Raw genomic sequence first — 17,500 nt, 5'->3', positions numbered from 1 at the left:
ATTCACCTTATTTACATATTTACATATTTAAATATATGTTTGTAAGTCTCTCAGAAAACTCCACTGTGTGTGAGTGAGTGAATAAATACACATTTATTTTAAATCATTTCCTACATTTACTCCTCTGAGGGATGTGCAGATACACTACATACACTACTGTACATACACTACATACACTACATACACTACTGTACACACACTACATACACTACTGTACACACACTACATACACTACTGTACACACACTACATACACTACTGTACATACACTACACACACTACATACACTACTGTACATACACTACATACACTACTGTACATACACTACATACACTACATACACTACTGTACATACACTGCATACACTACATACACTACTGTACATACACTACATACACTACTGTACATACACTACATACACTACTGTACATACAGTACACACACTACATACACTACATACACTACTGTACACACACTACATACACTACATACACTACTGTACATACACTACATACACTACTGTACATACACTACATACACTACTGTACACACACTACATACACTACTGTACACACACTACATACACTACATACACTACTGTACATACACTACATACACTACTGTACATACACTACATACACTACATACACTACTGTACACACACTACATACACTACTGTACATACACTACATACACTACATACACTACTGTACATACACTACATACACTACTGTACATACACTACATACACTACATACACTACTGTACATACACTACATACACTACTGTACATACACTACATACACTACATACACTACTGTACATACACTACATACACTACATACACTACTGTACACACACTACATACACTACTGTACATACACTACATACACTACATACACTACTGTACACACACTACATACACTACTGTACATACACTACATACACTACATATACTACTGTACACACACTACATACACTACTGTACATACACTACATACACTACTGTACATACACTACATACACTACTGTACATACACTACATACACTACATACACTACTGTACACACACTACATACACTACTGTACATACACTACATACAGTACATACACTACTGTACACACACTACATACACTACTGTACATACACTACATACACTACATACACTACTGTACATACACTACATACACTACTGTACATACACTACATACACTACATACACTACTGTACACACACTACATACACTACATACACTACTGTACATACACTACATACACTACTGTACATACACTACATACACTACATACACTACTGTACATACACTACATACACTACTGTACATACACTACATACACTACATACACTACTGTACATACACTACACACACTACATACACTACTGTACATACACTACATACACTACTGTACATACACTACATACACTACATACACTACTGTACATACACTACATACACTACATACACTACAGTACATACACTACATACACTACTGTACACACACTACATACACTACATACACTACTGTACATACACTACATACACTACTGTACATACACTACATACACTACATACACTACTGTACACACACTACATACACTACATACAATACTGTACACACACTACATACACTACATACAATACTGTACACACACTACATACACTACTGTACATACACTACATACACTACTGTACACACACTACATACACTACATACACTACTGTACACACACTACATACACTACATACACTACTGTACACACACTACATACACTACTGTACACACACTACATACACTACTGTACACACACTACATACACTACATACACTACTGTACATACACTACATACACTACATACACTACTGTACATACACTACATACACTACTGTACATACACTACATACACTACTGTACATACAGTACACACACTACATACACTACATACACTACTGTACATACACTACATACACTACATACACTACTGTACATACACTACATACACTACTGTACATACAGTACATACACTACATACACTACTGTACGTACATTACATACACTACATACACTACATACAGTACACACACTACATACAGTACATACAGTACACACACTACATACACTACTGTACGTACACTACATACACTACATACAGTACACACACTACATACACTACATACACTACATACACTACAGTACATACACTACATACACTACATACACTACATACAGTACACACACTACATACACTACTGTACGTACACTACATACACTACATACACTACATACACTACAGTACATACACTACATACAGTACACACACTACATACACTACTGTACATACACTACATACAGTACATACACTACATACACTACATACACTACAGTACATACACTACATACACTACTGTACGTACACTACATACACTACATACACTACATACACTACAGTACATACACTACATACAGTACACACACTACATACACTACTGTACATACACTACATACAGTACATACACTACATACACTACATACACTACATACACTACAGTACATACACTACATACAGTACATACACTACATACACTACATACAGTACACACACTACATACACTACATACACTACATCAGCTCACAGATGCTCACAGTGGCTTGACAAAAACTCCCCCCTAATCCCCCCGTGCCTTTGTACACCCTATACCCTCCCTCCAAAACCCCGCCCATCCCATTTCTTCAGACGAATCTCCGCCCACCCCGTGATTTCCCTCTAAAACTCCATAACCATCATCACCACCACCACCACCATCATCATCATCACAAACATCACCATCATCATCATCACAATAATCACCATCATCATCATCATCATCATCATCATCATCATCATCATCATCATCATCATCACCACCATCATCACAATCATTACCATCATCATCATCATCATCACAATCATCATCACCATCATCATCATCATCATCATCATCATCACCATCACGATCATTACCATCACCATTATCACAATCATCATCACCATCATCACCATCATCACAATCATTACCATCATCATCATCACAATCATCATCACCATCATCATCACCATCACGATCATTACCACCATCATCATCACCATCATCACAATAATTACCATCATCATCATCATCATCATCATCATCATCATCACCACCACCATCACGATCATTACCATCATCATCATCACCATCATCACCATCATCACAATAATTATCATCATCATCATCATCATCATCACAATCATCACCATTATCACAATCTTTACCATCATCATCATCATCATCATCACCATCATCAAGCAGAAGCTCCAGTGTGAGTGAGGGAGGAATGAGCAGGTACCTGAACCCTGACACATGTCGGTCTGCAGTAGCTGCTTGGCTCGGATGACATCCACGTTGAGTCGCCCGGCGCTCGGCAAGTAGTTTAAAGAGAGCAGCAGTTCCCCGAGTTCCACCTCGTTCTGTACCACACACACACACACACACACACACACACACACACACACACAGAGTAATAAATCATCACATGCCATCTGAGACCCAAATCACAACATCATCTTGTCTCTCAACACCATGTGATTAATTTGTCAGAACTCCCCACAGTTTACACAATTTTCCCAAACAGCTTTATATAAGCCGGATTTATCACAACATATGCAGTGTGTTTTATTTAAAATGAAGCGGTTGGTTTAAGATGTAGTGTAAATATGACACAAACAGCTTCCAGGAGCAGGATCCAGTCTCATTCTTGTGAACGTTTGTCTGATTGACTTTTGTTTATCTCGACTTAATTGTTGAGCTGGATTCAGTTCCTGATGCTCAACATCCTGCTGGTGAAATCATGCTGATTAACACCGCTGATGATCTACGAGAAATAATCTCATGAATGTCTTTAGACCTCGTAGAAATGTCTGGAAAACAAAAACGCTGATTATATAAAAATAAATACAGCCTGCAGATGTGAGAGAGTTTTATTACTAGTTTAGATGTAAACGTTCAGTTGCTGTGTTTAAATTAAATACTGTTTAATTAATTTAATTTAAACTCTTATAATATTCTCTAATGGGGTCACGGTGGCTTAGTGGTTATCACGTTGGCCTCACACCTCCAGGGTTGGGGGTTCGATTCCCACCTCCACCTTGTGTGTGTGGAGTTTGCATGTTCTCCCCGTGCCTCGGGGGTTTCCTCCGGGTACTCCGGTTTCCTCCCCCGGTCCAAAGACATACATGGTAGGTTGATTGGCATCTCTGGAAAATTGTCCGTAGTGTGTGAGTGTGTGAGTGAATGAGAGTGTGTGTGTGTGTGCCCTGTGATGGGTTGGCACTCCGTCCAGGGTGTATCCTGCCTTGATGCCCAATGACGCCTGAGATAGACACAGGCTCCCCGTGACCCGAGGTAGTTCGGATAAGTGGTAGAAGATGAGTGAGTGAGTGAGTGAGTGAGTGGGTGAATGAGTGAGTGAGTGAGTGAGTGAGTGAGTGAGTGGGTGAATGAGTGAGTGAGTGAATGAGTGAGTGAGTGAGTGAGTAATATTCTCTAAGAACTAAGTTTCTGCAAATATATTGCCTGCCCATCAGTGTTATAAAGTTATACACACTGTATAATACTCACACTGACTCTGCCCACAGTTTTACACAAACAACCCAAATGAAAAATTCCTTGAACCAAACACACTGTAACAGTGCACTTTCGTGGGCACGCATTGGGTTTGTGTTGTTGGTCTGGGGTATGGCGCGATTCATTGGTGTAGGGGTGTAGAGTATTGGAAAAAGCGGCCGCAATAAAGATGGCGCCTATGTTGGTCCGCCCAGGCAATCCCGGAAGTATGCTGACGTAGCTGCTAAAGGCGCTTAAAAAGAGCCATGGCGGCGATAACATGGATGTTAAAGTATGTTACGCCGGCGAACGGATATTTACTCTATTGAAGGAATTCACTGGTGTATGGAGTATGTCGCTGTATATAACGGAGTGCTTGTATCGTGAATGGAGTTAAACCAATGAAGATAAATACGGATGGAGCTGATCGGGAGCTGCTCTTTAACTCTGGAAAGCTGGTGGAGTTGTGAGTAACTGGTGATCTTTACCCAGCGCCATTAAACTGGCTTTGTAAGTTACTTCTGCTTAATACCCTGGACGCAATGGATTGAGTGACATTACTGATGAACTGGTGACTTTGACTTTCCTTTATTCTTATTTGTACAATTCTTTATTTTTCAGACTATTTAACTGTGCTGAAGGGTTGTGAGATGAATATTTTCTGCTGTTGATGTTGGTTATGCTGGTGTTTATTGCTAAAGAATTGTGTTATGTGGTGTGATGGAATTGGTGCATTGTTATTATTGAATACACTGAATATTGCATTATGGTGAAAAGTTGTACTTCTTCCTTATTTGGTTTGCTCTTCCAAGATTTGGGATATGTGTGATGAGTATGCCTTAAGATACATGTGTCCTTTGTTCACTCTCCTTCTGATTGGACTAACAATCCTTACTGTAATTGACAGAGTATTTATCTCTGTCTGGCACCCCAGCATATTAATAAGAGGGAAAGTGTTACAACACAAAAACTTATTTTGTTTTATGTTTGAGTGAAAAAGACAAAACTCTGTGGATCTGCTTCACCGTGTGTACAGTTTAGTGTAACTCAATAGTGAACAGATGTAAATGACTAGACCTGGGAGCTGGGCACCAGGGCCTTCCACCAGTGTCCGCCCTTCACCAGGTCCACCTCGCTGAGCGGAAGCGTCACTTTCCCAATGACGCAGTGGCGTGAGAATTTGTCGAAGTCCAGTGCGGAGAGCAGCAGCGTGCGGCGCTGAGCCTCGAGGAAAGGCAGCTCGAAGGTGAAGCGTTCCTCAAATACGGGGTTCTGTGTCTTGCGTTTGACGCCAGTCTGCCGCGAGTTCTTGTGGTCCGGAAGGAGGCTCATCTTGACGTAGGGGTTGGAGTGAGCCATGCCCGCACCAGGAGGAGGCAGATCACGTGCCTCGATCACACGCACAATCAGCTGACCACGCACGAGGTCATACTGTGTGCTGAAGTGCAGGAGGCCGAGCTTGTAGCGCAGCAGGAGCTCCTCGTCGCTCAGGGAGTCCACGTCATCTCCGCCAGACTCGGATGAGTAAAGACGCGGCTCCAGCTGGTGGAAATAATCATCCGGAGGAGGCTGAGGTTTGCGCAGGGGCTGAACTGCCTCCTTTCTCGGGGACATAGCCCAGAATTCTATGGGCTTTGCGTCCAGCATCGGGGAGCTGGGACGCCGCGAGTCCAGACCTGAGACACAAGAGACCAAGACTTTGCTTCAAAGTAAATGTAGTTACTCAAGAGAGACCTATTTCATGTGTGAGGCTTGTTTGCTTGCTACAAGGCTAATGGAGGCTTATAGCTACCAGCTTAGCATAGCGTGTGTTTCATCTCCATATAGGCAGTTTATCTTAGTAACACAATTTGTGGCATAAAATAAATAAATCTCTAATTTATTCTTATCATCTGTATTGCTTTTAAAGTACAAGCTCTGACCTCAGACTATAAGCCACGCCTCTACTGCACTCATTAATTGTTGATTTGTTCATGTTTCTAGATAACGGTGTCTAATACAGAGTCAGAAACAACATCAATATGTCTGTCTGAGACAATGAACATCTTTAGAACTGAACACAGAGCAGCAGTGGGTGGAGTTACAACCCAGCGCACGCACACACACACACACACACACACACACACACACACACACACACACACACACACACACACATTTATTGTACCATGCTAACTGGATGCTATAAGCTTCTACTATTAATACATTAGTATTGGAGTTGGTAACATTTGTAAATTTGGTCTCTGATGTAAGAACTTCTGCTAAATGGCATTAATGTTAATGTAAATGATAAAGTCAGAAGTTTTTATCTGGTCTAACTGTAGCTTCAGTGCCACAGAGACGTACTGGAGAGCTGACGTGCGAGGCTGAAGGTGGAGCGAGAGTTCTCCGAGCCGGAACCCCTGCTGACGGGACTGGTGCAACTCGGACTGCTGCTGCCTTCTGCGCTATTGTGGGCCAGAGGAACGTGATCACCTGACACCAGGTGAGAGTTTGACTCTTTCTCATCATTACAGTCATTAACACTGAAAGAAAGAAAGAAAGAAAGAAAGAAAGAAAGAAAGAAAGAAAGAAAGAAAGAAATATTGTAAATGTTTAATCTTCATACACCACTTTACTATCAATTCAATTGTTTTATTTGCTTAAATAAAAAACATTTTCTACGTCCTCCGGCTGTCCCCTACCTTATAGCGGTTATAAACATTCTTTCCATCATGTGACTCTTTTTTCTCTGCAGAGGTGGTGTGTCTGTACTGGGCTAGTGTATTACAGTGGGTCATGTGACCAGCCATGTGTCATGTGACTACAAGAATTCCAGTATGATGCAATACAGCAGGGAAATGATCAGCTAGTGTGCCTTAAAATTGTGTTTAAATTGTCTTCATGCAACACATTGTGTTGTTATGTCTGATGTTGAACACTCTCAGTCCCAAAGTGATGACACAGAGCAGCTCACGAGCAGAAAGATCATAATAATAATAATAAGAAGAAGAAGAAGAAGACTAGTGCGATACAGACAGCACATTGAAGTGTTTATTAGAAACAGGGAAACACAATTTAACAATTTCACAGATCGATATAGCGAGTGAGTCGATGACTGAAACACTTCCTTGAAATCCTTCAGTAGGTGGACAGATATTCAAAACCAAAGTGTGTCTCTGTGGCGTTTGTGCATTCGTGAAGGATTCGGGGTCCGAGTGTAACTTTCCACATGAATATCTCGACCCTGCGCCGCTCTAACAGCCGAAGCTAATTTTATTGTGTTTCCCTGCTGGAATAAATATCCTGTTTCTCTCATTTCTTTGGCAAAGCCTTACTGTGAGGACTTCCCTTAGGGATCATCAAGGACCCGCTGTGACCATGACTACAGCACAACGAGAGAGATAGTTGTCACGGCAACAGAGTAATCTAAAACACATGGCCTTAGAAGGTTGGTGGAGGAGGGGCTGGAGTCCAGGGAGATAGGAGGACTGGAGGATGTGGATCAGGATTACTCCTGGAAATTCAGACGATTCGGAACGATTAGCGGTGACGTGGCCTGCATCTGCTTCAAAAAAAAAAAACATCTGACAAATCAATCCTGTGTGTAAACATCTCACTCCAGCTTCCAATGAGGGTGTTCCAAGCCCAGACCTTAACCCCATAGAGATGCTGTGGAATGACCTCAAGAGAGCTGTTAACACCAAACATCCTACAAATGTGTCTGAGCTAAAGCAGTTTTATAAAGAGGAATGGTCAGAAATTCCTCCAGAATGTTGTGCAGGTCTGATCCACAGCTACCAAAAGCACTTGGTGCCAAAGAAGGTTCCACCAGCTATTAACTCCAAGGTTCACTTATTTTTTTCCTCCAGCACTGTGTACAGTATGTTTAATAGCTGTTTAATAAAGACACAAGATAATTGTTGGTGTGTTATTGGCTTAAGCACATTGTGTTTGTCTGTTGTTGTGAATTAGACGAGGATCAGATCACATTTTATAAAACAATAAAACAAGTGCATATAAATGCTATATCTAGTCATAAGAGGAGAGATGACACTGTGATGGTCTGAGGGTTACGATACATTCATAGTGAGTGGTGTGTGAGGGGATGAAGTGGTGACAGGTTATGAGATTAAACAGAGTTCATTCAAGGGTTTATGTGTGTGATGTAAGAGCTTATAATTAGTTCATATGGAACAGAGATAAAGGAATAATGTTATAAAGTACTCATGTGGGTGATCTATGAGGTTATGAATGGTTCATAATGCCATGATATGAGGTCAAACAGTTTTGATATCAGGATTGTGGGAGATTATAAAGAATCCATTTTAGTCCAGCGAATGAGCTTATAAAGGGCTCCTATGAGCGCTACATGAGGTTATAAAGAAATAATAAGGCTATTACAGGAGGTTATAAAGGTAGTATATGATGTTGTTGAGAGGATTATAACTGTTCTTACAGCCAGGACGGTGTCTGTGCAGGAAACGGCCCCAGAATCTCCACTTCCTCCTCTGAGGTCTGACAGCAGCTACACTCCCAACACCAGCGCCAACACGAGCCACACGACCAGCGGCACAGCAGCAGATCCGTCAGTGTGGACAGCAGACCCTGAGGAGAACCAGCATAAACACCACCCAGAGATCCCTCAGCACACTGCTTAACCTCTGCACATCAACAGTTAATAACAGCTAATAACAGTTAATAAATCATTATAGCCTCACAGTGTAAGCTCTCAGAGAACGCAGTAATTTTCCAGGCTTCCCCAGTCCTGGTGTGTGATACAGGCGTGTGTTCAGTGATTTATTACACATAACAGAAATTAACATCTTAGACCACATCTCTGTAATGCTAATTTCTGCATACAGACTACATCAGACAGTAAAAACCTGGCCAGCAGGAGCCACCTCTGCTCTTCAGGACTGCTTTGAGTGCACTGACGAACATCTTCAGGGAGGCTGCAACCAACCGTGACTCCGTCATCTTGGAGGACTACACGTCATCAGTGACCAGCTACATCAGCAAGTGCATTGATAATGTGACCGTCTCCAATCAGAAGCTGTGGATGACTTCTAAAGTGTGTTTTCTGCTGAAGAACAGGGGACAAGCCCATCTCTCTCCCCCCATGTTCTACAGAGGGACCATTGAGATCATCCTGAGCAGCTGCATCACTGTCTGGTTTGGGAACTGCACCATCTCGGATCGTAAGACCCTGCAGAGGATAGTGAGGACAGCTGAGAAGATCATTGGAGTCTCTCTTCCCTTTATCATGGACATTTACAGCACACGCTGCATCTACAAGGCCAACAGCATTGTGGATGACCCCACACACCCCTCTCACACACTCTTCACCACACACACTCCTCGCACACACTCTTTACCCTCCAGCCTGTCTGGAAAAGGGTACCGAAGCATTTGGGCCTCACGACCAGACTGTGTAACAGTTTCTTTCCACAAGCCACATCAGACTCCTGAAATAACTGAATTGAACTGTACAGAGCACAATACACACACAAACACACACACACACACACACACACACACACACACACATAATCAACTGTATAGACTGCACTGACCTGCTATGAATATGCGCGTACCAGACAATGCTATCAAGCTAGCCACACACTCCAGGCAGACAGAACAACAAACGAATCCAGTAAGACCAGATGCAGAGGATTGTGTGTTTATATGAACAAAGTCTGGTGTACAAACTCTGTCGTTATTGGGAACTGCTAAGTTAATCTTGATTGTCTCATGGTTAAATGTAGACCGTTTTATCTGCCAAGGGAGTTCACCTCCACTATCGTTACAGCAGTATATGTCCCCTCAGATGCTAATGCCAAGCTTGCTATGAACAAACTTAATGCAGCCATTAGCAAACCAAGGTCTGCTCATCCGGAGGCTTCCTATATAGTTGCAGGTGATTTTAATCACTCTAACTTAAAGACAGTGCTCCCTGAATTTCACCAGCATTCATTCATTCATTTTCTACCGCTTATCAGAACTACCTCGGGTCACGGGGAGCCTGTGCCTATCTCAGGCGTCATCGGGCATCAAGGCAGGATACACCCTGGACGGAGTGCCAACCCATCACAGGGCACACACACACACACTAATTCACTCACGCAATCACACACTAGGGACAATTTTCCAGAGATGCCAATCAACCTACCATGCATGTCTTTGGACCGGGGGAGGAAACCGGAGTACCCGGAGGAAACCCCCAAGGTACGGGGAGAACATGCAAACTCCACACACACAAGGTGGAGGTGGGAATCGAACCCCGACCCTGGAGGTGTAAGGTCAACGTACTAACCACTAAGCCACCGTGCCCCCTTTTCACCAGTATGATTCCTGTAATACAAGAGGAAACTAAAGTTTGGACCATGTTTACACAAAGATCTCTGAAGCTTACACCAAGACCCCCTCCCCCACGTATGACAGTCAGACCACCTTTCTTTGTTTATCACACCTAAGTACTCATCACTTGTCCAACGAGTGAGGAGGGGAGTCAAAAAGAACAAGCACTGCTATAAACTAAAGGTAGAGGACCACTTCTCCAACTCCCCAGACCCCAGACGCATGTGGCAGGCAGGCTGACTTTAAGCCTAGCAACTTCCCCATCAACCACATTACAGTATACAGTAACAACAGGCCACTAAAACCAGACCCTCTGAAACCCTCCAGATATTCACACTCACCTCCTCTGGGCAGGATCAACGCATGCAGGGGTGCCGGACCAAATGGCATCCCTGGGCGTGTACTTAGAGCATGTGCAGAACAGCTTTCAGGGTTTTTTACAGACAACTTCATCCTGTCTATTGCTCTAGCAACTGTGTCAACGTGCTTCAAATATACCTCCATTGTCCCAGTTCCCGAAACACACCAACCCGATGTACCGGTATGACTACCACACATCGACCCCACATCAGTTTGCTGGAGCAATAGGAGCACAGAGGATGCAGTCTCCTCAACGCTGCACTCAGTGTTCACACATCTGGACAATAATAACACATACACGAATGCTGTTTGTGGACTTTAGCTCAGCATCTATTCTCACCATCATCCCTTCCAAGTTAATCACCAATCTTGGGGCTCTAGGGATCAACACCTCCACCTCCAACAGACCCCAGCATGTCAGGTCAGGCCACATCCGCTCTGCCACCATCACCCTTAACACAGGTGTACCACAGGGCTGTGTGTATGATCTTCACTCATGACTGCAGGCCTGTGCATGGATCTAATTTCATAATCAAGTTTGCTGACAACACCACAGTGATTGGCTTCATCACCAACGACGATGAGACCACCTACAGGGAAGAGGTACATCATGGACTTCAAGAGGGAGAGAAGAGGCACACAAACCCCATCCACATCAGCAAGCTGCCATTTCAACGTTTTGTACATGTGTAATGACAATAAAGTCTGAATCAAATCTAATCTAATCTAGAGAAAAATCTGACAACCTTGAAAATAGAATTTAATAAAACACATTTAACCCTTTACACCAGAACAATGGTGTTATGACATATGGGATGCTTTTAATCGTTATAAAGAAGCATCTGATTTTGTGTCTGTTAGTCTGATCTAAAGTGTTTCTTCAGTGTTTTAGACGTGTGTTTGTCCCTCTGTTGATGATCTTACACTGAATTTTAGTGTTGAAGAGAAATCTGAGCTGCTTTTTAGATGAACAAACATTTGGAGCATCTCAGAGAGCAGAAATGGGTTTGATATCAACATTTACTCTGAACATACAAACATCTGTGTGGAGAAAAATTACTGTTTTTGTTACATGTAGATCATTTCATCACATCACATCACATCACATCACATCATATCACATCATATCATATCACACCACACCACATCATATCACATCACATCACATCACACCACATCACATCATATCACATCACACCACATCACATCACATCATATCACATCACTTCACATCACATCACATCACACCACACCACATCACACCACATCATATCACATCACATCACATCACATCACTTCACATCACATCACATCACATCATATCACATCACATCACACCACACCACACCACATCACTTCACATCACATCACATCACATCACATCACACCACACCACACCACACCACATCATATCACATCACATCACATCACTTCACATCACATCACATCACATCATATCACATCACATCACACCACACCACATCACACCACATCATATCACATCACATCATATCACATCACATCACATCACACCACACCACATCACACCACATCACACCACATCATATCACATCACATCATATCACATCACATCACACCACACCACATCATATCATATCACATCACATCACATCATATCACATCACACCACATAACCTCACTACACCACACCACACCACACCACCTCACATCACATTACATAACATCACATCATGTTATGGTGTGATGTGGTGTGATATGATGTGATGTGGTGTGATGTGATGTGATGTGATGTGATGTGATATGATGTGGTGTGGTGTGGTGTGATGTGATGTGGTGTGGTGTGGTGTGATATGATATGATGTGATATGATGTGATGTGGTGTGATGTGATGTGATGTGATCTGATGTGGTGTGGTGTGATATGATATGATGTGATATGATGTGATGTGGTGTGATGTGATGTGAAGTGATATGGTGTGATATGATGTGATGTGGTGTGATGTGATGTGATGTGATGTGAAGTGATGTGATATGATGTGATGTGGTGTGATGTGATGTGATGTGATATGATGTGCTGTGGTGTGATATGATATGATGTGATATGATGTGATGTGGTGTGATGTGATGTGGTGTGATATGATATGATGTGATATGATATGATGTGATCTGATGTGATGTGATGTGATATGATGTGATGTGGTGTGATGTGATGTGATGTGATGTGATGTGATGTGAAGTGATGTGATGTGATGTGATGTGATGTGATGTGAAGTGATGTGATGTGATGTGATGTGATGTGATGACATCACCACTTTTCTTTATCACTCTAACCACATCACACCTTTACGCACTGTAAAGGTGTGATGTGGTTAGAGTGATAAAGGACGTCATAGATGACCTTTGGACATGTGTGTGAGGAAAAATCTGATTCATGTCGTACTGTACAAAAGGAAAAAGACAGAGAGGATTTACTGTGACTCGTACTGTACCTCACTGATGGGTTCCAGCTGTCCTTTTATACAGGTGAGAGGAGGCAGAGAGACGAGCGTCCGAAAGGAGAGCAGGAGGGAAGGAAACCAGAGGAGTTTAGCAGAACTAACACCACACCACACACACACACACACACACACACACACACACACACACACACACACACACACACACACACACATATACACACACACACATTTTCATCTTCAGACTTCACCACACACACACACACGTGTTTTTAGATTTCAGCTTAAATCCATCACCCATCATCCATCCCTACCTGGAGGAAACAGATAAACAAAAAAAATATTTATGAATATTTGCACTTTATTTTTTATAATTATTCTTCATTTTTCATTGCATTTTATAAAATGTTCACTGATCATATGAACATCATCTGTTTATGTTTTCTCTTTTGAAAAACTTAAGAAAACAGCTGGAGTAGTTTTCTTAAGTTTTTCAAAATTTAAGCATCCACTGTAGCATCCACACTCCACATCTGTAGCATCAACAAACTCCACATCTGTAGCATCAACAAACTCCACATCTGTAGCATCAACAAACTCCACATCTGTAGCATCAACAAACTCCACATCTGTAGCATCCACAAACTCCACATCTGTAGCATCCACAAACTCCACATCTGTAGCATCCACAAACTCCACATCTGTAGCAGCCACACTCCACATCTGTAGCATCCACAAACTCCACATCTGCCATAAAACTTTATTTTACTAGAAGAACAATAAGCAACACCATTACAACATCTTCTGTCTCTCAGACTGAAACCATGAATACTAACAGTCAATATTTCCATTTCCAAAAATAATTCTTGTTGTTTGTCACAGGATCCGACGTCTGATACACCTTCTCTGACGTCTGATACACCTTCTCTGACGTCTGATACACCTTCTCTGATGTCTGATACACCTTCTCTGACGTCTGATACACCTTCTCTGATGTCTGATACACCTTCTCTGACGTCTGATACACCTTCTCTGATGTCTGATACACCTTCTCTGACGTCTGATACACCTTCTCTGATGTCTGATACACCTTCTCTGACGTCTGATACGCCTTCTCTGACGTCTGATACGCCTTCTCTGACGTCTGATACACCTTCTCTGATGTCTGATACGCCTTCTCTGACGTCTGATACACCTTCTCTGATGTCTGATACACCTTCTCTGACGTCTGATACACCTTCTTTGACGTCTGATACACCTTCTCTGATGTCTGATACGCCTTCTCTGACGTCTGATACGCCTTCTCTGATGTCTGATACACCTTCTCTGACGTCTGATACGCCTTCTCTGATGTCTGATACGCCTTCTCTGACGTCTGATACGCCTTCTCTGACGTCTGATACGCCTTCTCTGACGTCTGATACGCCTTCTCTGACGTCTGATACGCCTTCTCTGACGTCTGATACGCCTTCTCTGACGTCTGATACGCCTTCTCTGATGTCTGATACGCCTTCTCTGACGTCTGATACACCTTCTCTGATAAAAAAGTGTTTAAGTTCAAGTTATTATCTGCTGATATCATCCATACCCACAATCCTCTTCTCGCTGTACATGTAGAAATGACTTGTTTTTAGCTTCAGACCAAGACTGTATGTCACTATTAGTTCTACTTGACCTTAGTGCTGCATTCGACACTATAGATCACCTATTCACCTATCACACATTCTCCTAGATCACTTACAAAATGACACAGGTATTCATGGACAGGCTTTAAGTTGGTTTAGATCCTACCTGTCTGATCGACACCATTTTGTAGAATTAAATGGTGAATCCTACAGTTTATTACCAGTTAATTATGGGGTCCCTCAAGGATCAGTTCTAGGACCTCTGCTTTTATTACTATACATGCTTCAGTTAGGGAACATTATTAGAAGACATAGGATTCCACTGTTATGCTGATGACACACAGTTATACATCTCATCAAAACCATTAAATTAACTGTGTGCGTTAAAGAGATAAAAGATTGAATGAGCTGTAATTTTCTGTTAAACTCTGATAAGACAGAAATACTAATTATCAGTCCAAAAACCAGTACACAGAAACTCTCACACTATAACTTCCATTTAGAGGGATGTACTGTTACTAGTAGCTCGACAGTGAAAGACCTGGTGTTTATTAGACAGTAACTTGTCTTTAAAATCATATCACCATATTACAAACACAACCTTCTTCACCTTAGAAATATTGCCAAGCTGAGAAACATCCTGTCTGTATCTGATGCTGAGAAGCTAGTTCACACTTTCATGACCTCTAGACTGGACTATTGTAATGCATTACTAGGTGGTTGTCCTGCATCTTTAATAAATAGGCTACAGTTAGTCCAAAATGCAGCTGCCAGAGTTCTCACTAGGACAAGAAAGTGTGACCATATAACCCCAATTTTATCATCTCTACACTGGCTACCTGTTAAGTTTAGAATTGATTACAAACTGCTGCTACTTACGTACAAGGCTCTTAATGGTTTAGCTCCCATGTATCTAACTAGTCTTCTAACACGTTACAATCCTTCACGCTCTCTGAGATCACAAAACTCAGGACTTCTGGTAGTTCCCAGAATATCTAAGTCTACTAAAGGTGGTAGAGCGTTTTCTTATTTAGCTCCCAAACGTTGGAATAGTCTTCCTGATAGTGTTCGGGGCTCAGACACACTTTCACAGTTTAAATGTAGATTAAAACTCATCCCTTTAGTCAGGTGTACACATAATACATCCCATAATATTGTGCTCTAATACATCAGACCAAATGCACATCATCATCTAGTGCTTATAATGTAATAATGCTTGTAATATTATGAACAGCAGCTACGTTAATTCCTTCCCTCTGCTTCTCTCTTTCTAGCCATCCCGAGGCATCCAAAAATTGTAATAGCTCCAGTTATGTTCCATGCCATGAAGACTTTGGACCTCCACTGAGATGAGACCAACCATGTAAGGATCCTGAGACATCTAGAGATGTTCCTGCTTCATGAAATATTCAGGCATACTTAGAGGAAACACATTTAAATCTAAGTAAATATAATTTTTATTTCTTTGTATTATGGTTCTTATGTTCTATTAAGCTGCTTTGAGACAATGTCCATTGTTAAAAGTGCTATACAAATAAAATTTAATTGAATTGAATTAAATGGCAAGGAAAGCCCGCCTCCTCATTCTGATTGGCTATATATGCCACTCCAGAGCTCCCAGTGTTCTGAGTTTCTAGCCCGATCGTCTCTTCTTACGGAGCTACTTCATCAATCCTGATGTTCTACCCCTGGTTGGAGTCTCATCACCTGGTGGTCACCCTGCTGGGGGATTGATCTACATGGTCAGTCAGAGTCTCATGGGATTGTTGTGTATGAAGACACCCTGAGACATCATGTCTTCTTCTGAACCAATGTTGTGTAGGTCAGCTGTATGTTCTGGTGTTTATCAGCAATCAGGTCTGTGCTGAACTCAGAGTTTATGATGACCCTTTAGTTCCTCAGGAGCTCTCGGCTGCACTGTTATAAACTGTTGTAGAAAGGACATTATTTACATTTACACTATTTACTGTAGAGTGTCACCTAAATGAGGATGAGGTTCACTTCTGAGTCTGGTTCCTCTCAAGGTTTCTACCTCTTATCATCTCAGGGAGTTTTTCCTCACCGCTGTTATTTTTCTCTCTCTTCTGTTTCTATACTTCT

The 17,500-nt window shown here is 41.9% G+C and overlaps 1 protein-coding gene across 2 annotated transcripts in view; it reads right to left on the bottom strand.

The window, feature by feature from the left end:
- The window catches only part of syt17 (synaptotagmin XVII), a 25,800-nt gene that overhangs the window by 6,370 nt on the left and 1,930 nt on the right, over positions 1-17,500 (bottom strand). The window contains exons 2-6 of one of the 2 annotated variants that reach the window (XM_060892518.1): positions 13,809-13,826; positions 9,078-9,226; positions 6,986-7,164; positions 5,717-6,315; positions 3,384-3,504 (exon numbers count right to left, since the gene is read on the bottom strand). In XM_060892518.1, coding sequence (XP_060748501.1) covers positions 3,384-3,504; positions 5,717-6,315; positions 6,986-7,164; positions 9,078-9,226; positions 13,809-13,826 — 1,066 coding nt within the window. Of the gene's footprint in view, positions 1-3,383; positions 3,505-5,716; positions 6,316-6,985; positions 7,165-9,077; positions 9,227-13,808; positions 14,554-17,500 lie in introns of those variants that run through there. The other variant, XM_060892517.1, reaches the window with a different exon arrangement.

Source organism: Tachysurus vachellii, chromosome 18, assembly GCF_030014155.1.
Source record: "Tachysurus vachellii isolate PV-2020 chromosome 18, HZAU_Pvac_v1, whole genome shotgun sequence".
Classification (NCBI taxonomy): domain Eukaryota; kingdom Metazoa; phylum Chordata; class Actinopteri; order Siluriformes; family Bagridae; genus Tachysurus; species Tachysurus vachellii.
Note: the sequence above shows the minus strand (reverse complement) of the source record. Positions and strands in the feature narration are given on the sequence as shown.